Below are 24,940 nucleotides of genomic sequence, written 5' to 3' on the forward strand. Positions count from 1 at the left end.
TTATATCCACGATGGGATGCTTGGTTCCTCCCTCTGGGTGGAGCATCTCACAATGGGGTAATGAGTCATGAGGCCAAGTGTTGATTAGGCTCATTAACAGAAGATAGTCCGGAGGGAGTTATCTCTGAGTCATGTGGCAGGACAATGATGGGCAATTAACAGAAAGATAGTCTGGGGCCAGGAGGCAAGGAAACACTGCCCCACCTGATTTCAACAGCTCATGGGGATGGTAATAGAATACACTGCAACCCAGGACATTACTTTAATTAGAAAACCAAATATTACAAAACTTGAAGGAAAAAGCTAAGATGATGAAGACCTTCACCGAAAAAACTCAAAATATTTCCAAACATGGAAAACAACATGGAAGGAAGAAGGACAAAGAATGAAAGAAAAGAATGAAACCACAGAGAAAGGTAAAGACAGAGGAAAGTCTTTCAGAGGCAAGAAGGCTAGGATGAGAAGCCTCAATTTGACAAAGGTGGCTATGGAAAAAGAAAGAATCTGTATTTTAAAAGACCCTAAGAGAAACACTGCAAGAGAGAGACATTACGAATTGTCCACCCAAAACAAAGCCCTCCTGTATTAACCAACCACTGGCTCAACCTGTGTGCCTTCCACCAAGGGAGGTGCTCAAAGAAAAAATAAGATGCAGTAAACATGTATTTTATTCTGTCAGAATGGCTAAGGTTGCATTTCCTGGTTTGAGATAATCATTCACATGCCATGGAAGACTACTTTTATAAAGATACAGAAAAAGGAGGCAAATAAATAGCCAGCAAAAGTTGAAGTGCACACTGTACCTTTCCACTGCTCTGTCAGTGCCAGTGGCAGGGTTGGGGAAGAAGAAAGTGGGCAGTGCAGCATTTGTGGCAGCTGGGTTAGCAGATGGAGTGTTCATCCACGAGACCATCGATGGGCGGCTTTGAGCAGGGCTGAGAGGAAATATATTGAAGGCAGAATTAACAATGTGAACAGAATTTCCTATCGTACCACAGTATTTGAATCTTTATGACTGGACAACCTGTTAGATCTTCAAACCAAATCATATTGTCAAGCTGATTTTGTAGAAATGGCCATCGTATGATTCTGCACTCCTCCTTGGAAATCTTTCTCCTACATGCCCTACATCCTAAGCTAAGAAGAATTACCTGAGATGCATGACATAAGCAATAAAAAGGCAAAATTCCCTATTCCTTATCTAATAAAGATTGACAAAGTGAAACTGCATAGAGCAGGCTATTATTTGAGCTGCCACTCTGCCTTTACAAGTTTTGATGAATCTATTTAAAAATCTCCTCAGTGCATGTATGACTGGGAAGATTTCTAAAGAGGCTGCAGCTATTACAACATTGGGATCACAATGCTGGCTCTGGATTGAGATCTCCTTCACAGAGCTATGCAAACACTGCCTCAGTGGCTGCCCTCACCAACACACTGCTCAAATACACACGAAGTTAGTGGCTGAACACAAAGTTGACACAAGAGGAGAAGAAATAGCAGGCAAAATTTAAAACTTTTATTAGTAAACATACAAAGTTGTCCCCAACATAAAGGATGTTCCTAATTTCACACCTTAAAGAACTAAAGCATTCCAGCACTGGAAGGCTTTCTTTCACTGCATGGACAAAGCAACAAATAGTCCAAACACTGACTGTCAGCATGTCTTTGGAACAAAAATCTGGACTTCCAGCAGTTTCTAAGCAGAAACAGAATTAAAATCATTCACACACAGCAATCATTGCTCAGAAGTACAGACTTCCCAATACAGCATTTATGACTTTGTCTTACTCCAAGATTAACCTCTTAGACAGCATAAATCTGCAAAGTACCACCAAAACTAAGAATCCAGTCAAGAAGGTTTTTGTGGGGGTCTAATAAAGATGGATTGACCACAAGCAAAAAGAGGGATCAACAATCAGCCCAGTTATAATTGAAAATTAATAAAAGAAAGCAGGAAAAGTAACTCAGATAGCTGATTTTAATCTTATTGTACACTGGAATATTTAATTTCTAGAAGAAATGATCCCAATTTGTTGCTTTGCATAACATGATTTACAATCAAATTCAACTTTTAGAAACTCGTTCTCACAGCCAAGATATCTCATAGTCATTCTAGCAATTACATAGTTAAGCAGACATTCATTTTGAGTATTAATTTTTAAATTTAGTACATTATAAAAGGGTGAATGTCACATTCCTTATTACAAGACAATGGCTTTTCCTTTGGAAATGTGGCAGACGACATTTGAATAAAAGCTGGAATTCACGGTTTATAAAACAGCATTCTTCAGTTAATTCCACTAGTGAAAATGAAACTTAAGTGTGCTGGAATCATAACCAGAAGGGTTTACCAAAACATGGTCTGCTTTTAAAAATTATCACATTTACCAAATAAGGGAAGGAATCATATGTATTAAACTGAATGATGAGGTGGATTATGCTGACTAGAAACATATTTCGTGCTTAACTTTGGAAAGAGAATATCCAGTCATCTTTTCTGCATGGGAATCTTCCACTGCACCATTTTTTTCATCTTCCAATAATGACATACATTTAAGAATAACATCTACATAATTTTGGAGTTTTCTTTTACTTGAAGTTGTCCTCTTCCTCCCATTTTTACCTAATGATTGAAAATTTTCCTCCAATAAAACAAAAACCTTCAGCTAAAAGTGACTTCATTCAGAGACAAACCAAAAAAATAAACACCACCATTTGGATCATCTTCTCTAAATACTGAGGAAAAAACAGTTCTCAGTGGTACTGTAAAGTTTACAAAGTTTGCCAGAAAGTGAATTATTTCTTCATCATTCCCCACACATGATGTCTACATGCAGAATTAATTTTAACTCAGCAGGTGAACACAAAAGTTTTTCAAAAGTGAATTTAAAAAAAGTATCCTACTTTCATAAACTGAACTCTTCTACTTAAAACAGTCCTGAGGCTTAAAGAAAAAATATTTTCCTTGTGCTCCTATTTATTAAATTCAAATCAGTCTCATGGCAGGGGGGTTGGAATGGGATGATCTTTAAGGTCCCTTCCAACCTAAGCAATTCCATGATTCTGTGATTAAGACTGGTGTTAGGTTCATTTCTGAAACCTGTAAAACTACCGAAAATAGAAAAATAACACTCCAAGTATATTGCCACAGGAGTATTAAAATGTCTTTAATGCAAACTATTCATAATTCAAGAATATTCTACCAAGTGGTCTTCTCTAGTGCACACCCCAGAGGTGCAGTTTAATTTTCAACAAGTGATTATTAAACCTTGCATTTATTAAATATTTCATTGATAGATGCATCATATTAATCTCTGCAATTTACTCAATCAGCTCTAGAACAACACACACCACCTGCACCTCAGACACAGAATTAATGACTTCAAAGCAATGGTCAGAACAGAGAGGACACAAAAGGAGCCCTCTGACCCAGGAAAGCATTGGTCATTCATAAGAATACTCGGAATAAATACCAGATGGTTTCTTGCTGAGACTTGGAGAGGAAAGAAAGAGGGGGAAAAAATAAAAGAGAAAAGGTGTGCACATAAAGGAAAAGAAGATGAAATAAAATGTTCAGCTCCATGCCATGGCATGCTAATTTCTCAAGTTAAAGAGACTCAACAAGAAGTGTAATCTATCACCAAGTAAGACTACACTGTCCTTTACCAGACAGGATTATATAAAAGCATGTTAAAATTGGCAGGTTTTCTACAAATTCTGAGCCACTCCAACAGTTCTAGTGGAAAAACACTCCAGAAGTACAGGTATGTGGAGTGCTGGGATTCTCCCTCCCCCACTTTTTTGATGAATTCCCTTAATACTTTTCAGCTGTAGGGAAAGCACTGCAGCAGAATTTGCCTGTCACTTTAGGCTGCTGGTTAACCAGCAAGAGATCATGCTCTACCCATCCAGCAGGAGACAAAAAAAAACAACACATTTTTTCAATAGCAATAACTTCATCATGTTAAGAAGAAAGAAAAAAAAAATTTGATAGCTTTAACTATTAAGCCCATTCTAGAATTTATGGATTTGGTTGTGAGGGGTTCTTTTTATTTATTGTACTTGGTTACCTCAGGAACCACTTAATTCTTGTTATTGAAACAGAAGGCTTTACTCAATAAAAAAAATAATTTCCAATGTTGCGGCGTGTAAGCAACAAAAGGTTAGATTTTATTGTTTGTTCCTTGGAAAGGTTCTTGTCGTAGCAAGGCTACCTTGCTATAAAGCTTTGCACACCTTGTTTATCAAAATGATGATATATTAGAAAGTATTGCTTGTGTTATCACATAGCATCTCAACTTTAGGAAGGTATGTTGAAGAAATCCTTTCTCCTAAGGCTAAAATGAAGGCAATGCATTTCCTGTGGGTAGGAAAAAAACCCAAAAAGGCTGACATAACCATCTCTCTTTGAGGAAAAAATGCTATTGTCTAGCATAGTGAACGATGGGAAAAGGGGGGCGGGGGGAACGGCTTTACTGAAAATAAGCTAGAGATTTTGTACTGATATTCAGAAAGAAACTTCTGAAAAAAAGATTTTATTGGATGTTTATCTGGCTGGTTCCTAAGGTAACACAGCTAAAGAGCAGCCTCTTATCTTGAGAGCAAGGAAGAGAGTCTGTGAAAAGAATCTACACTGCAACTCTTGAGAAAAAAAAAGGTTGTTTCATAGACAAGTTTGGCAGCGCCATGGCTGTCGCATCGCAGTGTCTGGCTGACAAACTCAATGAAAGCGTTCTTGAAAGGTTTCATTACAAAATGACAGTGTGTATCAAAGGGTGTTGGCTATTTCTGATTCTATATGCAATCCAACAGTGACCTCCAACACGTCTTCCTGCACGCTAAAAACCCCTGTGACTTGGGGAGTGGGAAGCACAAAAATACATGGCCAAAATTCTAGAAATTGTAGCTACAGCAAAGCTGGAGACAAACAGAAGGCCAAAATTTCCCCATCTGTGTTCCCCCTGAAAAGAAACTCCATCCTCAAAATTTAAAGTATGTGACATGCACACAGCATTCCTCAACCCTCATTTATACAGAGCACATCAGTCAGCACTGAAATAGAGCTTTTGTTAACTCGGATTGCGAAGTCTCAGTGAAGCAGCTAACACATTAGTGAAATGATCTTTCACGCCAGTCTGGTAAATCCAAAGCTAATGTCTACAGCAGCTGTCCCAAGTTAAAGCATTTCTAAATGATAATTCAGACAAAGCAAAAGTGAAGTATGCACATCTATAAGGATAGAGCTCACTGCTGTTCCTTTCAGAAAAAAAACCCCAAACAATGAGAGGGCTGTGTTCCCTGGAAGCATGCAAATAAAATAACAGAAAAAAAAAAAGTAAGAAGAAAATTTTAAAAAGGGAAACTTTAGCTCATCCCAGTGGTTGCATCCACACCTCTCCCTGCCCTGGGCACACACACCATTTACCCTGTTCTCACAGAGCAGTGCTGCTGTCAAGCTCACTGGCAGCCAAGGAGATGGCAAGGTCTGTTTTGTACGAGCCACATGACTAAGTTATATTATGCCTGTCTCAAAGAAGCTGCAAAATGAGGGCTCTTGCTCTGCTTGCATAACGAAAGGGTACAAAAAGAAGTGCCTGCTCCGCTAAACCCGCTCTCAAAGTGCTGAGTCACTGGAGAGGTGGCAGCTGAAACAAAAACTAACTGCAGAATAAGCACAATGACCCAACAGCTGCTAGAGCACCTTCTTTGAATAAAATAGGATGATGACATTAGATATTATACAAAGTTTTCAAGACAGTGAAACCGAAGTCACTCATCATTTATGTAAAACTGCAAATTCCCACCACTGCCAGAAAGTACAAAAAAGAAAGTATTACCATTTTAAGGAGACTAGACATGCAGTCTACTGATGTAGATATAACAAGGCTGATGGGAATTCATTCAGCAGTCAAACAAAATTAATAACTATCTCCAAGGCTTCTGTTATGTGCAGAACACCACTATCTCTGCCCACCCTTGCCATCTGATGGCTCTTTTAACATCACTTTGTTCACCAGCAATTTGAACAGCTTGAGATTTCATGAAGAATGAGTAACTTCTTCCCAGCTTGGTCACAAAGACCCTGGATGCTGCACAGCACAGATCTTGTCACCATTTTGGAAGTCTTTATGGATATCAAAAACCCCAAAACTAGGCCCACAGTGTAGCACTTATATACCACTGAGCTGGGTAACAGAATATTTTACTGTCAGGAGACCCAATTAAGCAATATCCATAAAAATAGAAAAAAATACTGAATTAGTTCATCTTCCATTAGTCCCTTGCATGTTCCTAAAAATCCATTTACACTGGTGCTTCCATTTCTCCTCTGGGCTTTGAGCACCTTTGGTATTTGGACTGTCAGGACTGTACCTTGCGTGCTCCTATAGAAGCATCCAAGGTGGGATTTCAGTTTGGAAACTATGAATCTTACTATTCTTAGCACAGAAATGTAATTGCTTTAACGAGCCCGGCACCCACCCACCAATGAAAATGTTCGAGGGACAGGAATGCTTTCCATCCCCTCCAATTGCAAAATCCCAAAGGCTTAGAGAGGGAAAGAAGAACAGACAAGATAAACAGACAGACAGCATAATCTCAAGGAAGGCTACTCCATATCCTGCATCGTAACTTCATCCAGAACAACCATTAAAAGTCACCACGTTCCAGCTCCCTGGGAAACCCAAACACCCTGCAGTCTCAAATCCCAAAAATGAACTCTCCAGCTGAGGAACAAGACATTAGTTTTCATAATTTGAATGAAGAAGTGATTGCTCAGTAAGTGTAGGGGACTTCCAACAAAAAAGGTAAGACTGACCCAATTCTGAAAACCCAGCACTGTGAGGGGTAAGTCTGTAAGGTCTGTAGATAAGCCCTGGCACAGGACATTGTACTGTAAGCACAAAGCAATCTCGTGACGAGGGCCCAGTTACAGCAACAAATCTTTCCTTATCAGAAAGAGGTCCTCAGAAAGATTAATTACAACACACAGCGAGCCGAGAGAATACCAAGTGTTCAGCTTTTTAGGTTCATTCTGAGGTCAAGTGAAAACAGACATAAGGCAGCCCACAGTATTTTAGGACATGACTTGTAATCCACCTTTTGACAAATCAGTCATTGCAATAAGGGAAATCTGCACTAATCCATCAGTGGTGAGCTGCCATCACAGCCAGAACTCTGGGAAAGGCTGAATAGGACAGGCCTCACATCAATAAATGATTCCGTAAGTGAATTCTATAATCAAACCACAACAGCTGCAAAAGAAAGTTTCCCTCACCCTTTTTAATTTAATTACATCACATCTGATACTGCAACTTTGGCAATACCACCTCCTTCATTATAAGAAGACTTTAAATTACACTTTGTCTTTACTTGCTCAGGTATACTTATTAGCCACCAAAGTATATATACCCAGTTTAGCTATCACTTATCTTTTGCATGTGAAAGCCACAGTGCAATAGGGTGAAAGTCAAACTTTGTGCCACTAACTTTCAACTGCAGGTAAAAGGGAAGACTGACTATTGCTGCACAGTTCAAATGCCGTTTAAGAGCTACCCATAACCCCTTCTAATCCATGTTTGTAAACCCAAGACCACCACTATTATCAAAACAGTTTGGGGACTAGCTTAGAAAGGCTATCCAGCCTCTTAGTATCTGAAATCCTGAACTCTTAGGAAACTACACATTTTGAACTATTAAAAATTTGAGTTTCATACACCACAGGAATAAAAATCTGAGTGATTAAGCTGCATATTTTCCAGTGCCAATCAGGAAGGCACTGAAAGTAATGTCAGGGCCACATCCTCCAGCAAAAAGCTATGAAGCCTCTTGAAGAAGAGATGTGGCAGACCTGTTTACTTTTTGGGCAAATGCAATAGAAAAACCAGAAACTCTGTAGGACAGAGTCTGTATGGACACTTAAATCAGAGAGGAAAAAAGGAAGAATGCAAATCTGTGGTTAGCATTAAACTGAGACTACTGTTGCTGCTCTACCTTAAGGGGAAAAAATGTCCATACTAGTGGAGAGCAATCCTTTACCTAGCTCAAAACTCTAATTATGAGTTTATGTTTGAGATCACCTTGTGCAAAGCATCCTTGGAGAGAAGGTATTTTCAAAGAGTACATGCTTATGACACAGTGCTCCATCGAGTAGAAGTGGTAATTTGCCCATCCTAGGCTATTTGGAGTTTGAATCCTGTGTCTACAAAAACCACTCTAACTTTGTGATTGACAGGGGGGAAAAAAAAAAAAAAAAAGCTATGTTCTACCATAGAGTGTATGTAAAAATAAAACATATTTATTTTTAGTATTTGGCTCTAGATGGAAGTGCGAAGATAAAAATAACTTCAGGAAAAAGGTTAAAAAAAGTTTAGGGTGCATGATAGTCTTAAAGCAGCAAACTCAGGTCTCCACTGAGAACCACCCCTGCCAAGCATCACCCAAGTCTCTACTCACCCCTACAGCAGCACATGACAACACAGGACATATGTCTGATCCACACAGATCTTTCAGAGAAAATCTAGCATCAGGCAGACACACACTCACAGACATGAAAACCAACAGCTTAACGGGGCTTCAAAATGGCACATATGTGAAACATCACCTTCGAGTTACACCGTATGCACAGCACATCTTTACATACTGACATGACAATTGAGCAGTCGGGGCTTTGTGAGATATTTCAGATTGGTGGCAAAGCTCTTGCTCTCTCAGCTTCTTTCACCACTCTGGCCATGAAGCCCCTCCTAGAGCCCATCAGGAGGTGAGGGTGTATTTGCCTCCATTTGGTGCTCACCTCACCACGCTGGAAGCTGGAGCTCCTTTTGTTTTGGAAGGTGGGACAAGGAAATCACAAAAATCTCTGCCAGGAAACATCACGGTGACAACAGCTATCATTCTGGAAAAATCAAGCTTCTTTTTTGAAAACAAATTCCACAAAAAGTATTCTTGTTACCCATCATGTACTCTTGCTTAAAGCAAACTACTGGTATAAACCAGCTCTTGGAATATCTGGACACACCTTGACCCACAATGCAACATCCCCCCCCGGGAAACACTGCAAGCAACTCTTCTGCCACAAAGAAGTCACCATCACCTTGTTGACTGCATAACTCCAGAGTGATCGATCTCCTACAAGTAACACCCATGTGTTACAAACATCAGCAGAAACTTGAGAAACCGGATCCTCTGGTATAATTCCATCTCCCCTAGACTCAGTATGGCATTTGTTGTAGCTCAGTGAACACCTGCAATACCATTTGAGAGACGATACTGAGGGTTTAAGAATTGATTTCGTCCCAGTTTGGCTCAAAATACAAAACATTTTGAAATCCTGCACAAACAGAAAGGATTGTTCTTCACCCAGTTCTAAGGATTGGTCCAGTTTATGAGCATAGTCTATAACCAACAGCCAGTGCTACATTTCCTGGAGCTGTGAGAGCTACCAGAGGTACATTCTGCCATTACTACACTGGGGCCGCTCTGCATTTTGGTTTGGGTTTTATTTGTTAAGGCAGGGTCCCCTGAGTCATCCAAACTAGGAGGGGAAAAGAAGCCAACTTAGGGTGAGAAAGTAGAGGAAAGAATGTAGCATACACAGACTACTCTGTCACTGTCCAGGCTTGTTACAGATGTAGCTCTTAAGCAAACTTCACAGACAGGCAAGTGGAAGAAAGAAATTACTTTTGACAAATAATCTAAATGCACATACCATGCACCTTTATTTTCTTCCTTTCCAAAGGGAACTCTAAGTACTGTTTCCAGTGGAGCAGAAAACCTCAAGCCACCAAGTCAGGTTTCCAAAACAGCAGTGCAATACAATTTTTGATGAAAATTAACAAATGCAAATAAAGATGCAATATTCCTTCAAACACCTGAAGTTCCCAAACTCTCTGGATAAAACCCAACACTCCTTTTATTCTCTGAAGTGGCATTATCAATGTTCTGCTAACCCTGTGTTCCTTAATTAGCTTTCACTGATTTTATACCAGCTACAACATCTTTTCCACACATGCACCTCTCTTTGGTAAGTACAACTTACTGCTAATTCTACCCACTTCTAGAGGATAGTACAAGAGAATAAGGGAAGAGTAACTTTAGACCTCTACTGAAGAAACAGCATTTACAGAAAATACTATAAGTCTGGAATTCTTTCAATATATATGAGAGAAAAAAATTATTCTAGTTAATAAACTCTCAAGTCAGCAGTTAATTATTATCAATTATTCTATGACTATCTATATATTTTCATGTGTTACATACACCTGCACATATATTTTACACTTGTTTAATCACCAGAGCAGGCTACTCAGAATGCCATTATGGAAAATACTTGTAACAGATCTTTTCTCCAGACCTGCTCCTTCCACTCTTCTTGGCACTAAAGGCTGGAAAACTTTGTCTTGATAGCTGTTAAAGTCTGAATGAACAGCAAACCAGAGAATTCAATTCAAGTTCAAATCTGATTTAAAAACAAGTTATGGTCAGCTTTTTGTGTATCAAACCTGAATACGTACTAGAGAGATAGGACTAACATTTCAATGTCAATTTCTGCTAAATTTAAGTCATGCTCAAAAACTGAACATTTACAGCATCTGCTGAAAGTGACAGACTGCACTTCCATTGGAAACCAGGCATCGAATTTGTTAGGAAGAGATTAAAAATGATAATGTTCTTAGACAATAGCATCTGAGCACACACTCATTGCAGTGTGTTTATCCAAACCCAAAATTGGGCCCCAAATCTTAATAATATGGCATCTAAGTGCAGCTTAATGCTTTCTTGAAATACAGCTAGGGTAATACATCATATAGAGAATAACTTATATCTTCACTGCTTAAATTAAAAAAAAATTAAAACCATTTAAAATTTTATACAGGTTACCAAAAAATCAACTAGGTTTCAATAGAACAAGAACATTTCTTTCCTGCAAGCATTCAAGCGGACTCTAAGCTCCACCACAACATACAAACACATGTTTTTGTAGCAGAAGAAAACAAACACAGTTATATGCAATTTGTAAAAATCACTCCTCACCAATCTGAAAAGGGAAATGTGTTTCACAATCATACTAGTGGAAGCATCCTCACTTCATATTCAGTTACTTACAGATGTGCTGTCCAGCCCGCAAGATCTCCGCTGTCCATGATAAGGGGATTTCCATCCAAGAGCCCAGGGGGGCTGCTGGAGAAGGCAGGTGTTGGAGACTGGGAAGAAAGAGAATCCATGCTCCCAGTTGGAGTCTCTTCTCTGGGAGAGCTGTGACTGTCAGCTAGAAAAGAGAGCATGAGTCAGAAGGATACTCAAGGAATCATCTCATAAAGCAAAAGAATCTGCCTTGGAGATAATGTCCTGAAATATGTAAGAGAAGAAACCTTACTGTCCCATCTCCACAAGGTATTTTGGAGGACAAGCAGTCTCCCAGTATTTCCCCAAAAGGTATCACTGCACAGTTTCCCCCACTGTTCTCTCCAGGCTTTCTTCACATACAACATATTCCCAATCCCCTTTTTTCAGTATGTGTTTTATGTGAATGAAATGCTAAATTTTGGGGAGATATTTTTAGACAAAGGCATCACTGCATATAAGAAAATAGTTTAGGATATGCACACTTGCAATGTCTTCCTGAAAACACAGTCTCTAAAGATAATTTAACACACATTTGAGGAAATGATTGCTCTCAAATACAATAAGCACAGTCTTCCCAAACATGAAACAATGACATTTAGAAAGGTCAGAATAAGCAAGAGATCTCTAAAAAACACACAATACCCAAGAATGTTACTTTTATTACTCTTTTTTAATGGTGTTACTTTCAAGAGAGCTCATTGTATTCTGACCTACTATTTGTTCCCATAGGCTACTCTTAGGATATCACTCGAGAGGCAATGTATTCAGATGTGATTGATTAGGAAAACATTAAAGGAATACCATTCCTATCCCAAGGACAGTAAGATAAAGTTACCAGTGTGTCAGAGCAGTCACTGCAAACCGTGCTGACACATCAAGACAAACAGCACGTTCTTCACTGAAAAGCTAACCTTCACCCACATAGCTTTTCCCTTTCAATCTTTACTTTTTTAAACATCTGCTGTACATTTCATAAATTCTAAAGGAGGTGCGTGAAATGAGGATGTTTGCAAACATTGAAGTATCCAGCACAGCTAAGCCAGCAGTCTCAAATGGGGCCTGTAGCTGCTTTCAATATATTAATATTTAACAGTAATAAAGATCAATTCCAGCCACCCTTTACAAGGCTCCCAGCATCCTTTCCTCTGTCTGCCCTACTCCCAGTAGCACTCATGAACATAACCCACAGGCCTGCCAAATAACACCACCAGAAAAGTCTAGAGTGGATTAGATACCACTGCCCCCCTAGTCTTTGTTAGAGAGTTCTGCTCTTTTGGAACCAAAAGTTTTTTGGTAAAAAAATTAACAACAAAGTCCTAACACAGCATAAAAATAATATAATCAAAAGCTGTTAAAATATTATGCTTGCTTGACAAGCTGTATCTCCTATATACAGTAATATACAAGATGAAGTCCTGTACATGTACAACCTTACTTTCTAAGTCTAAATGAATTAACATCTGCTCAGGGAACAACTGAGCTTACTTCTACTCCATCAAGCTAAGCAGTACTGTTGCAATGATTTCTTTCATTTATTATTTTTTTCCTAATTAACTAAAAGTGCAACACCACAACAAAAAAATGTGGACAATGAAAAGCCCCCCTCGCTGGATAAAATCCTTCTCACAACCCTGTTACAGCCTCAGCCAGCTCAATTCCTTCTGCTACAAAAGCTTGAAGTTAGCAAAGCCCTAAGCTGCTTCCCCAGCCCTCTCGTCCTCCCCCCCTCCCAGCAGCTCTCAGAGAACAACCTCCCTAGAGAGTAAAATGACATAAAATGAAAAACAGTGAAATGATAAAAGTGATCATCTGGAAATTTCTCCCCAAGCAGCTGCTAATTTAAGGATCTAAATTAGCCCGTAGTACCAAAGTGTGATATGCTTTGAGGGGGAAAACATTAACCTAGGAAAGTGAGTCACTTGCACTGTGGCCCAATCCTGCTCACCTGGCACCTCCCCACTGCACCAAGGCCACGGTGCTGCTGCCTGACATTTACATAACATGAGAATCACAGGAGTGTCAGGTAAAAACTAAATAATTACATCTCATTTGCAGATGTATGTGTCACAGTGATAAACATCTGGGAGATCAGACAGTGGTATTGCAACCTTACTTCATAAACTCCTTAGAACTAGACTTAAGTCCTTTTAATCCATCACAATTTCTTTTCAAAGCAGTACTATTAGCACAACCTAGATTATCAAACTACATACACTGTATCAGAAGGCCATATTTACCTCAACCATTCACTTAGCGTTACTAAAACACAGTAAAAATGGATATTAATCTAGTTTTTTAATAGTACAAATACGACCAATTCACAGCACCTCCCCATAGAAAGCAGAGGATATTCTGTTGAATTGTTTCTCAGAACACATAGAAGAAGTAAAAAAACCCCATAAAACAAAAAAATCAAAGCCACTAAACACTTCAGTCACGCACAGCAGAGCCAACATTGGAGACTGTAGTATACAGGCAATTATGCTTGACATTATCATAAATTAAACTGTGTGTTAAATCTTTCCTGGAGTTTTTACTTCTTCCTTCCTGAGCCAGTGTTTTCTCACAGTCTGTACTGCATGGCACTTGCAAAACTAAGATTGGGTTTTTTAACACTAAAAAAAAATTTAGATATTTGAACAGGAAAACGCATGCTAAATTCTATGGGACTACATAAAAACCCTCTAAAAACATGTTCAAAGACACTTTACATTTCTGATGTCTTCAATTATCTCCTTTTGTTAAGTAAAACAATATTTTTATTCAGGAAGAGGCAATTCTGTGTAACTGCAAACACAGATGACTAAGACCACCTAGCACATTTTCATGACTAAAAACAATATATGCTCCAAACCTAAGTCTTCAAAATATAAGGTCATTGCTATGATTTCAAGAGCACAAAGATCTCACCCTCTATGTCAGTGCCAAAAGTTCTGCTAACTTCAGAAATTATAGTAATTCCTGTACATGGCAGAGGCCATAGAACTGTGCCTCATTATCTCTTTATTCAGCTTCATAAACTGCTTTTGATTAATGCCCATCTCACATTGGGGTCAAACTACATCGTCCAAATAGTCATTGTCTGAAAACATCAGTAGATGATAAAGGGAATGAAGAATCAATTGGTTACTAATTAACATACTTGCCAATCAATGCATGTACCTTCATTTTGTTAGGCCTTACTTTCAGGCATGACCCATGTAATACGCACTACTAATTATTATATTACCTCTCCTATCAGGTTTCTGTGCTGTGTGACAGTATTTCAATGATCTCCTTTTGAAGTTTAACACTGAATCTCTTACTTCTGCAGCTGTGGAATCACGCATCTATTTGATAAAGCTGTTACAATTTCCCAGTGTTCTCTCTGAAAAGGCTACATCAGATGTGATTCTATGGGGTTTTGTTGTGGTTCCATCAGGACGACACTAAGCATTAATTCCACTGTTTACTCCTACTCATCAATCCCGTTTGCACATCCAGGGCTGGCACTTGTTTTTGCCATGGCTTTAAATTAATATTATGATGAGCTGATTGCCCTCTGTGACCAACAGACTTAGCAGAGTCATTGTTTCTAAGGATGTGCTCCATTCTGTAACTTTGGGCTACATTTTCCCTCTAAAATCTGTACACTTGTTTCTCAATACAACCAGGTTTATTTTGTTTGAATGGCTGCAGCTTAGCACACAACCACAACTCCTACCGCCTGTCATTATTTGCAATTCTGCTTTGTCCCATGTGCAAATATATCGTCAAAGATTTGTATTTACCTTTCTAAATACTGCTACTCCATTAGCATCCCTCCAGTTGCTTCAAACTTCTTCAGCAAGCTACAAGATGTTTTAAAAATTAACATTGCCAAGCTATACAACCCCATGACTAGAGACCTTTTTTCAGACAAGTTAGGTGACTTTGCATTATTCAAAATATTCACCTAGCAACAGGCCTACCTGTGAGCATTTCTGGTTGAACACACATTGATTATCGTAACTAAGTTCTTTTTGATACTTCTTCAAAACTCGTAACACACATTTACTTCTAGCTATTTCCTCTTTTCCCAACCCCCTGCCCTCTTCCTATATTTTGCTCTGTAGAACCAGTAAAGATGCTAAGCTGCTGGAAAGCTGCCTTTTAAGTTTTGACATGGTTTATTTCTTAAAGTGTGTGTTAAGGACATTGCTGGAACTGAATCAGCTTTATGGGTTTCCTTTTACCTCAGAAGTCAGGGGCTCCTAATATTGATAGTCTAGTATTTTTTACTGTTTCTCTCCTCTCACTCCTCTTTATCTCCAGCACTGTTCTCCAGTGAGCAGCATTGTCAGGTCTCCAACTTCTATGAAAACACTGACTGACACATTGGACTGAAAGGTCCTTTCTAAGAGGAACTCCAGAAACTTCCTATTTTTCTTTCCTACTCCTTGAATTCTGATGAGCTCTTACCTTATAAAACATGCAAGATGTGATTTCCTTTAAAGCTCATATATATTATTCCTTGAGCATACAGTTTGGTGTTCTTGGTGCCTTCACCTTCTCCTTCTAAAAATGTCAATCCCCCTCTTTTTTCTATCCTATTATACTCATTTTTGGGTGCCAAAGAGTGCCTGAACAGATGAAGGACATGAGGGTTCTCGGTACAAAAGCAGTAAGTCTCTATGACATCTCACAAATTTCTGTCAACATTCCAGCCATCAACTCTTCACCTTTCCTTCGTCACATTTGTGGGAAGACTGAGCTCAGCTTGGCCATCTTTCTGGAGCTGCCATCAAGCTGCTTCTACAATTCATGTCCCCATCCTACGCAAATAGGTGTAAGATCCAATTTTACTCTCAAGAGAGTCAAAAACTTGTTTCACATTCTCACCACCTTTTGCATACTATTTTAATTTTTTGACTGCTTGGATCCTTTTAAACTGTCATGTAAATTATCTTCTTGTTTCACTGATCTAATCACAACACTCATCCAAGCCTTTGAGCTTTCACTGTACCTCTGCAACAGACACCCTCTGCTTTGCCTTTATGGCTGTTCATCGTTCAGACCAGCCCCATCTAGAAAATAATAAATACCTCAGGCTGAATCTAACAGTTTACTGATGTATCTAGCTGGTACTACTTACCCTTCAGTTTCTAACCCAAATATCCTTCCTGCCTTCCCTGCCTTGTGTCACCCTTTTTCATAATGACAGATACCCACAAAGTACCTGCACAGACTAAGACCTACCTCACCCAGCTGTTCTCTAGCAAATACATAAATCCTCAATTCCTTTTGCCTTTTATCTGGAGGAGTCTCAGATAGTAAAGGCTCTCAGACCCTCCTTACCAGCAATCTGAACTCAGCTTCTACCTAACTGAGCATGACATGTCTCCCCACTGCCTTTTTTTCTCCTTTTTCCATCTGGCTAGTCTAAGAATATTTTTTATTGGCATCCAAAGTTGGAAAAAAACCCCCTGAAATACTTCAGCAGTGTCAATAATCAGATCCTTACTTTACTCTGAGAATTCTAAATAAGAAAAAAGCATTTGTATTGAGAACCATGAAAAGCAGAGAGTTAACACTATCAATTGCTTGCTTAAGTGAGAGAGTTTTCTTCCAACTTCAGCTTAAGTAAACTGATGAATTACATGCTTTAATGTTAAAAGCAAGACTAATCTATAATGTCAACAGTACAACCAATGCCTATAGTTTAAGGGTAACCAAAGAATGAAAGCAGTTTATGGAAGAGAATTTTTCTGGAGTAAATGAGGAATATGTGATTGTTTGTGTTGAGATACACAGATTAGATCAAACAGAACTGTCATATATGTTTTAAATGGTCATTGCATAGGCAAATCATGGTAAAATAAGAGGATAAAAATCCATCTTATTGACTTCAACACAAACAGGCTGAGTCATAGACAAGGGATGATGGGGAGAATTACTGTGGAGAGTACGCTGAAGATGTTGCCAAATCCCTGTTGCCACCTTCAAGTCTGACATTTTGTGCATCACAAGGTGGGGAAGCAGCAGCTGCACTGCTGTGCAGCCACCCATCCTCCCCCATCAGCATCACAGCTGCATCCCGCTCTGAGACAACAAACATGTGCTCCCCATAAATAGCTAACTTCTCACCATAATACAGAAGTTCAACCAAGTAGATAGTAGCTTTGGGGGTATGTACTATGCTTTCATTTTAACAGGAACCCCATAGATAAGGGATAGAAAAGAAATATTGGTATCATAAATATCCTTGATCAAGCAAGTGCTTAGTTCCAAGTGTTAGATCTTCAGCATCTACAGAAAACAGATATGAAATCATAACCAAAGTTGCCTCACACAGTTAATAAATCTTTAAATGATGCCATGAAACAACATACCAACTATTCTGGAAAGGATTCAGTCGTTCCTGGAAAGCTAGAAGTAACTCCATTGGAGAAATTTTTCTGTGATAGAGTGATCAGAGGACTCTGCAGTCAAGAAAAGCCTTTTTTTTTAGATGCAGGGCTGCACCCTTTATTCACTATTTAAAGTACCACTCATCCTGTGGTAAATCACACCAAACACCAGGTGAACTCAGACATTCTTCTTCTACTTCAATTTTCTTTTTAAAGTTTTCTGAATTAATGAAGCCAAGTCATCTGTTTCTGAGTAAATTAAGAAATTGTGTACTTTTATTTGTCATGCCACTAAAACTGGTCAATTGTTTATTACTCACCTCCAGATCACAGAAAGTGTGCTTTTTAAACATGTTTCCAAATCAAGGTGAAACCTTGACTGAAAGCTAATAGTGACCTATTATTTGGTTAAAAAAGCAATCATAGTGAATGCTAAAACTAAACAAGTTATTTCACTGCTCCTGAATAATGGGTATTTTGGAGGTCAGATTCTTGTAAATGCTCAGAAAAATAGATTTGTATTACCACATTCCATTATCCAAAAGTACCCATTAATATCCCCAGCATGTAGCAAATCCTGTACACCGCAGCACTGCCCTGGTATGGAGTTAGTTCTTACATAAATTTAGACATCATAGACTCATCCAGCCTAAAGCCAGCAAAGCAAATGGACAGCAGACAACCCACACCCCATCAGTTTCATGCTGTCACACACAACACATGCAGCACAAATCAGATCCCTGCGCCAGCTACTTTTTTCTCTCAGACAAAATAATTAACACAATTATTCAAGCTTACTAGAGTTTTTCCCTAGATAAAGACCAACTTTGATATATTTTTCAAATGCGTGCATGTAGCAGCATGTGTACTTTAGGCACAGAGTAGCTTTCCTGTAGAAAGGCTGTTTTTCCCAACTCCATAGTGGTTCCGATACGTCAGAAAAAGGAGGAAGCCTTGCTAGACAGAATTTGCCTCAAGACTGGATGATGCAACTCAAGAACTGTAGCTGAAAAGGCCACAAGATGTTTGAGTTGGGGCTAGGAAAGGGAAAGAAATGTGCTCATCTGCAAATTACTTAGGGGCAAATGGAATTTGGGGACCATCATCTTGTCCTGGTCTCCTCCTTTTTGATATTTTTTTGTCCATTTTTAAAATGCAAAGTTCAATTTTAAACAAGCATCTTTCTACAGATACACTTACCCCGTATCATTAAATATCCCCCTTACTGCAGGTCATCTCTCAAAATTCAGGAGAAATACTGCTTGGATTATTTTACATCAATAAAATCCCAAAGACACGTAGCCTTTTGCTGAGCAAGCTAAAATGGGTAAAGAATCCCAATTTATTCCTCAAGCTGTGGAAAAACAGTTCAAGACAGAGTCACAGATACAACGTTGGGATGTTAATTATATCACGTAATTAAATTTTGAAGCGCAACAGAAATCAGATACAAGCCTGCAGATGGGTTCCTCTTTTGATTTGTGTACACCATGATAACAAGAGCAGCATCTAAACTCAAAAATTACTCATTTTTACCAGAGCTGGCTTGGCAGGAAACCACACATGATCTCCAGCCTTACCAGGCTGGCCAGATGCCAACCAATTTCATGGCTGCAAAATGCAACAATGAAAAGCCACTGCCTGAGAACTTTGACAAATAGTAAGATAAATAGACTGTCCCACTGCTTTCATAGTTTTTTGGTAGCACTGAGGTTGGGTTTCCACCAGGCCAGGCAACATTAACCTATGATCCAGCCCTTTATTAAAACATACAATGGAAGACCTCTGGTCTCATCCATGAGAATGAGAACTGTGAAAAACCAGAGCAGATCAAAAAGGGGTACAACCACCAGGCCTGAAAATTCCCTAAGTCAGAAGCACTTGTTAAATACCAGCAAAACCTCCAAGTACATGAAAATATTCTTCCATGTTTCCTTTTCTGTTTTGCTGGCAATTCAGGCACCAATCAGCTGGAAGATGTGTCTGTAAGGGTTCTTCCACCCCCAAGAGGTAAGCTAGCTATTTAACTTGCTTTGCTTGCAATTACTTCCTCTGACTTCTTAAGTTTTTCACCAATAATTCCACAACTTGGCCAATGACAAGGACTAACAGCTACCACACTGTGTATGTGATGGGTCTCTCGCAAGAAAGCCACTCTGAAATATTTTCACTATGCTGCTGACACTTGGCTGTGCCTCCTTCTTCATTTTGTTCACCTCTCTCCTTTAGTCCTAACAGTGACTCCAGTAGAGGAACGGATCAAGAGGGATACCTATTGCTTATTAAAAAAGCTACTGAAAACAAGATAAGCATCCCTTAGGGGAAGGTTTGTCAGTTGTTTCAATTGAACATCGAGGTGACAGGTTTGTTGATCTCCCCTAAGAACACCTTCAATCTCCCTGTTGGTTCAGCAAGTCACAAGAACAGCTGGGAAGGGAAGAAGCAACAGTAATGTAATTCACCTTGCTCTAAGTGCAACTTTCAAGCAAAGAAAACAGAAAATTAGAGAGAAAAAGAAGAGCAAATAGGACAAAAGCTTCCAGAAGCTAAGGGGCAAACAAGAATATATGTTTTTGTGACCGAATGAAAAACACTGATGGAGTGGGAGCAAAACAAGAAGAGGAACATTTTCTAACTTGCATATCAGCCTTATAGAAAGTCCACCAGCTCTCCCCTGCAAGATCTTCTCTGCTATCCTTGTCAGCAGTGAAGAGAAGCAAGAGCATCCCATGTGAGGAAACCCCTAATTCAGTGAAATGCACATTCTCATCCATAGGAAGGTGACTGAAGAGCTGAACAGCTACAAGTCTTTGTTCTACTTACGCTCTTGTGTGCCGGGTGAGAGAATTTACTTTTAGTAACAGAGGTTGGCCAGGGCACAGCTGGCATGGAGCAAAGATACGTCAGTGACTTCCATGCCTGGGATTAATGGCTTTCAGCATGCCAAATTGGCCTTCTTACAGCATTATGTGCCCCTGCATGTCTGTGTGCAGAAGGTAGAGAATTAAAGAGATGAAGGATTATTACAGGAGATCAGAGATTTTTAATAATGTCTGGCCTCAAGGAAAGACTGACCCATTCTCCTGAATTCCCCATTCCTTCTTTAAACTCAGATTCTAGTTTTAAGTCTACTGAAGTTCCCTACCCCTGCCCCCTGACTCCTGTTGTATGCATGTGTGTGAACACGTGGATGTGTTTACTTTGAACATTTCTACAGCCTCTAGATTTCTTACACTGAAAGCAGACAAGCACTGGCAATGATACTAAGGCAATTCTCACACCAACCATGAAGATCTGATACACCTCATTCAAAAAGATGTAAAAGTTAGGAGATGTTTACTACATCATGACACAAATTGGATTTTTGGTAACAGTGCAGCAAGCAGACCGTCAAGTAGATTACTCACAGGGATAAAATGGCCAGACAATGTGTATTGTGTATGCGAGGTACGGACCAAAATTATTCCATATCTCCAAAAAAAATAAGTAGCTTCTATGGACCTAAAGCTTTCCAAGCAGAAGTCAACTCTCTGATAGGAAAGCAGGACCTACAATTACATGAGAAAAAGCTTTACCTTCACTGGCAGTAGCTCAAAAAGACTTTTAACTTTGTAGCACACATCCTACTTGGAGCCATCAGGTGGAAAAAGCTGTGATGGATCACACAGAACTGCAGGAACTACTCTTGCAGCAAGATGAAATACAAACTGTCTGAAATTCCACACAGCAAACAGCAGTCATCCTGATCTTCCCCTCATGACTAACATTGGTGCACTTATTTTGTGACAGCATAGCTGTGTTCTGCTCAGCTGTTAACAATAGCTTTGTAAGCAAGTGTTGCAGGGCCTTATGGCTTTTTGATATGCCTGTGTAGCTGCTTTTCTTTCCATTTCCCCTACTATGTGCCAGGTTACAGAAACACTTCCAAGCAGCAGATTCAGAAATAGAAAGAGTTCAAGGCCAGGTTTCACACCTGCAACCTTACAGTTCTGGGCTGCTCCAGCCCTGAAGACCAGTCTCATTATAAATCCAAGGCTTCCTCTAACATCCAGGTTCAGTAATTCCAGATGAAGTTTATGATTTTTTTACTTCTGTGTTTGGGGCAGGAAGTGACGGAAGGGAGCAGAGGGAAGGAATATTGCTATGTAGCCTTACACATATCACATTTTACTCTCATAAAGTAATTTAATTGAATGCCACAGTAATTCATGCAAAGTAATTTATCACCCAAATTAAGATGCTGTCTCCCTCCAATCTCCACAAAAAATCATAACCAGCTACTCCTATTCAACACTAACATACCATTCATAACTATGGCTCCCCTAAATACTTCAAAGGGCAATATAAATTAGCACAGTTTTGAAGGGTTAAGTAGCAGTTCTAATTTTTATTTCTTTTAGATTTCTGCTGAAGAATCTGTTTTCTAAATCAGTATAAATAAAGTATTTAGTTTATAGCAGCAGGAGCAAGCTATCACAAACAACCCATATGAGTTCCAAAGTGGGGGGAATAGGATACAAATGCCCTACAAAAAGAACAATGCAGCCCCCCTTTGACACGAATGTGCTATGTCCATATACGTACCAAGGAGAAATTTTGGCACCTAGAGGGTATTCAAATAGAATAAGGCATCATCATCAGGCCCTGTGGTTTAAGATGTATATTCTGTTTTGTTAAGAAAGCAAGTTGTTCTGTAGTTGGACAAAGTGCTACGCATGACCCATTTCTTGACTCCAGGTATGATTTATGAAATTTGTGCTGATTATCTGCTCATCCTGGATGGACTGCATTACACTGCCTACCTTACAGGGGACTTTTCTTGTCACATTGCTTTAATAGCCCTGCAGAACAGTTTAATAATCTCAAAGTCACTGGGAAAAAAAAAATGAATGCAACAAACAAACAAGAGAAGCCCCAAACCTGTTGATTTTTCTATAAGACAAGAAAGGTCTAAAATCTAAATAAAATTGTAAGGGAACAAAAATTTAAATCTTCATTGCCCTCTAGAAAAAATGTAAACAGAGATCTCTTCTGATATATACTGACTGTCCAAATGGAAAATAAAGACCCAATGACGTTTTTAGAAGAACAGGATAAACAACTCCTTACTCTAGCTAACAGTCTTTCCCTCTCTGCACTGAGAGACAGAGAGATGATGAAAAGTCATTCGTACATAGATGAGACTGTAAACCACAGGAGCTCCTGCACTGCTATTCACTCTGAAATTCATTCAGATAGTGAGGGGGAAAGATACAGCAATTTCCACAGATTTAAATAAAACAAAACAAAAACCAACCAAACAAAAATCCCTACCACCAAAAACAAATCCCAAATCTTCATTTTAGAAGACTAGAAAACTCTGGAAATGGTCCTAATGTAAATCTCAGACAAATCTGCATTTTGCTGAAACAAGAACTTTTGAGTCTAGGCCACATATGAAAGTAGTTCAGAGTTCCCCATTAGGTCCAGTTCTTATCGAGACACTAGGATGTCAAAAAACTTCAGAGTGAAAATTTAGTAACTGGCTTACCACAGAGGAAAGAAGAAAAGTTGAAAGAAAGAAGTTGAAAGAAAAACAGACAGTATCATCTGTGACTTAACTTGGTCTTTCAGGAAACAAAGACCCTCATGATAGTAAATATAATCTTTGAATTGTTTGCAAATAGCTTTAATCATCTAATTGCCACGGATAAGGAAGGAAAATCTATGCACTATCAGAATTCAGTACAACTAATTACAAGAAGGCAAAATAAAGATTTTTATCAAACGTAGTGTGTGTTCTTCAGCTATTATAGCTACCAATATTCATATATCTTACAGCCCTTTCTGGGTGGTTGCTGCATACATTTTGTGTGCAGCCAAGAAGCTTCTTGACTGCAAACGTGCTTTTAAAAAGAAACCTGGCCTGAACCCTGCATTTCCAATTCAAGCAGTTGATTCTGAAGCCTGTTAACTCCCTGGAGCAGCTGATAGCTAAAGACTTGTTTCCGCTTTTCTAACAATTTCCTGGTTTGCATAACAATCCTAAAAGAAACACACTCAAGAAGTTTTCCAGCACAGAGAGATTTTGTCTCCAACATAGTTCTAGTTTCAAGGCATAGAGAATATTTATAGATAATCACAATAACTTTAGAGATATATTTGTCTACAAATATATTTACATATAAATATGTATCAGCTGCTTGTTTAAAACAAGATTATGATAATTTTGCCATATCCAGGAAATACAAAACACTGGCTTGTGCCTGGTGCTTAACTCATGCCATTGTGAATAAGGGGGGGCGGAGGGGAGGGAAGGGGTTTAATGTTTAATTTCCTGTTAAAAACACACACAGGATAAAATCTTCCAAAGAGCAGTTATAAAACATGCATTTGTTAGCCAAGAAACTAGGTAAATATGGAATGGAGCCCAGGTTCACTTTTATTCCTTCACCCCCTCTCCAAAGAAGAAAGCAACTGAAGGCCAGGGCGCGTATTTGGAGGCACTGAGCTCTACTGAGGGACTAGATAATTCATGAGCCTGGCTCATCGACACACCGTGCAGCCACTGGGGCAGTGGCTCAGAGCGTGCAGTGACGCAGCTGGGCTCTAGGTACTGCAGCGCTGCATGTGCACGGCACACGTGCCCGAGAGCCATTGTCCCAACTACTGACCGCTGTCCTCACACAGCTGCCCGGCTGAACACCAGGAAAACAGCCATTAGCACGTGGTCAGCAGCTACCAGCAGCCTGAGGATCCTGCTACCTTTGGTAGTGGCTTCACAGGCCACAGAGGGTATTTTTTTTAGCAGTTACAAGGGGAAATGTTATTGTCAGATACCACCAAAATTTCACCTGCAGCAGTTCAGCCGTCATCATGGTTTTAATAAGTATGGTGATGTATTAGGCTCTTCTGCAGTTCACCCCACTACAGCTCCCAGACAAGTACCAGAGTTCTGTATGACATATAACTATTACAGCCTTTAACAATCCCAGCTCTTTGCCAAGATGCCCAAATTAGACAAGAATATGGACAGCATTTAGGCAAAATTGAATCTTTGTAACAGTTTTCAACAGTAACACTGTATTTTTGGCTCTTGGAATAAAAACAACCCACCAAGTGCTTTCTGTCTACTGTGTTTGGGTCAAAGTCAGCTCCTCAGTGCACACCTTGCTCCATGGAATTGGAGTTGTGGTACTTCTTGCGTCCTGCTAGGATTCATATTCAAAATTAGACATAAACAGCTCTGTGAGTGGTTTCAATTTTGTTTTGTTTTTCAAATGAGGATAAATTTATTATTGTAGATGTAGCTCAAGAGACTTCTTAGCTTTTGGCAGCATACTATTCAAATTAACACAGTTAAGCTTTTTAAGCAGATATACCTTAAACATCTTCTAGTCAAGGCATTTAGTTTCACATGTGATGCAAGAAAAGAAAGGCACAGATTATGTATCTCTCTGGTG

General features: G+C 39.2%; 1 protein-coding gene across 1 annotated transcript in view; it reads right to left on the reverse strand.

Annotated features, from left to right (window-relative positions):
• Positions 1–24,940, reverse strand: part of ARHGAP10 (Rho GTPase activating protein 10) — a gene marked incomplete at its 5' end in the record, with an annotated part of 104,181 nt that overhangs the window by 14,958 nt on the left and 64,283 nt on the right. The window contains 2 exons of the mRNA XM_017744110.1: positions 804–935; positions 11,110–11,272. Coding sequence (XP_017599599.1) covers positions 804–935; positions 11,110–11,272 — 295 coding nt within the window. The remainder of the gene's footprint in view (positions 1–803; positions 936–11,109; positions 11,273–24,940) is intronic.

Source organism: Corvus brachyrhynchos, unplaced genomic scaffold, assembly GCF_000691975.1.
Source record: "Corvus brachyrhynchos isolate BGI_N302 unplaced genomic scaffold, ASM69197v1 scaffold229, whole genome shotgun sequence".
NCBI lineage: Eukaryota > Metazoa > Chordata > Aves > Passeriformes > Corvidae > Corvus > Corvus brachyrhynchos.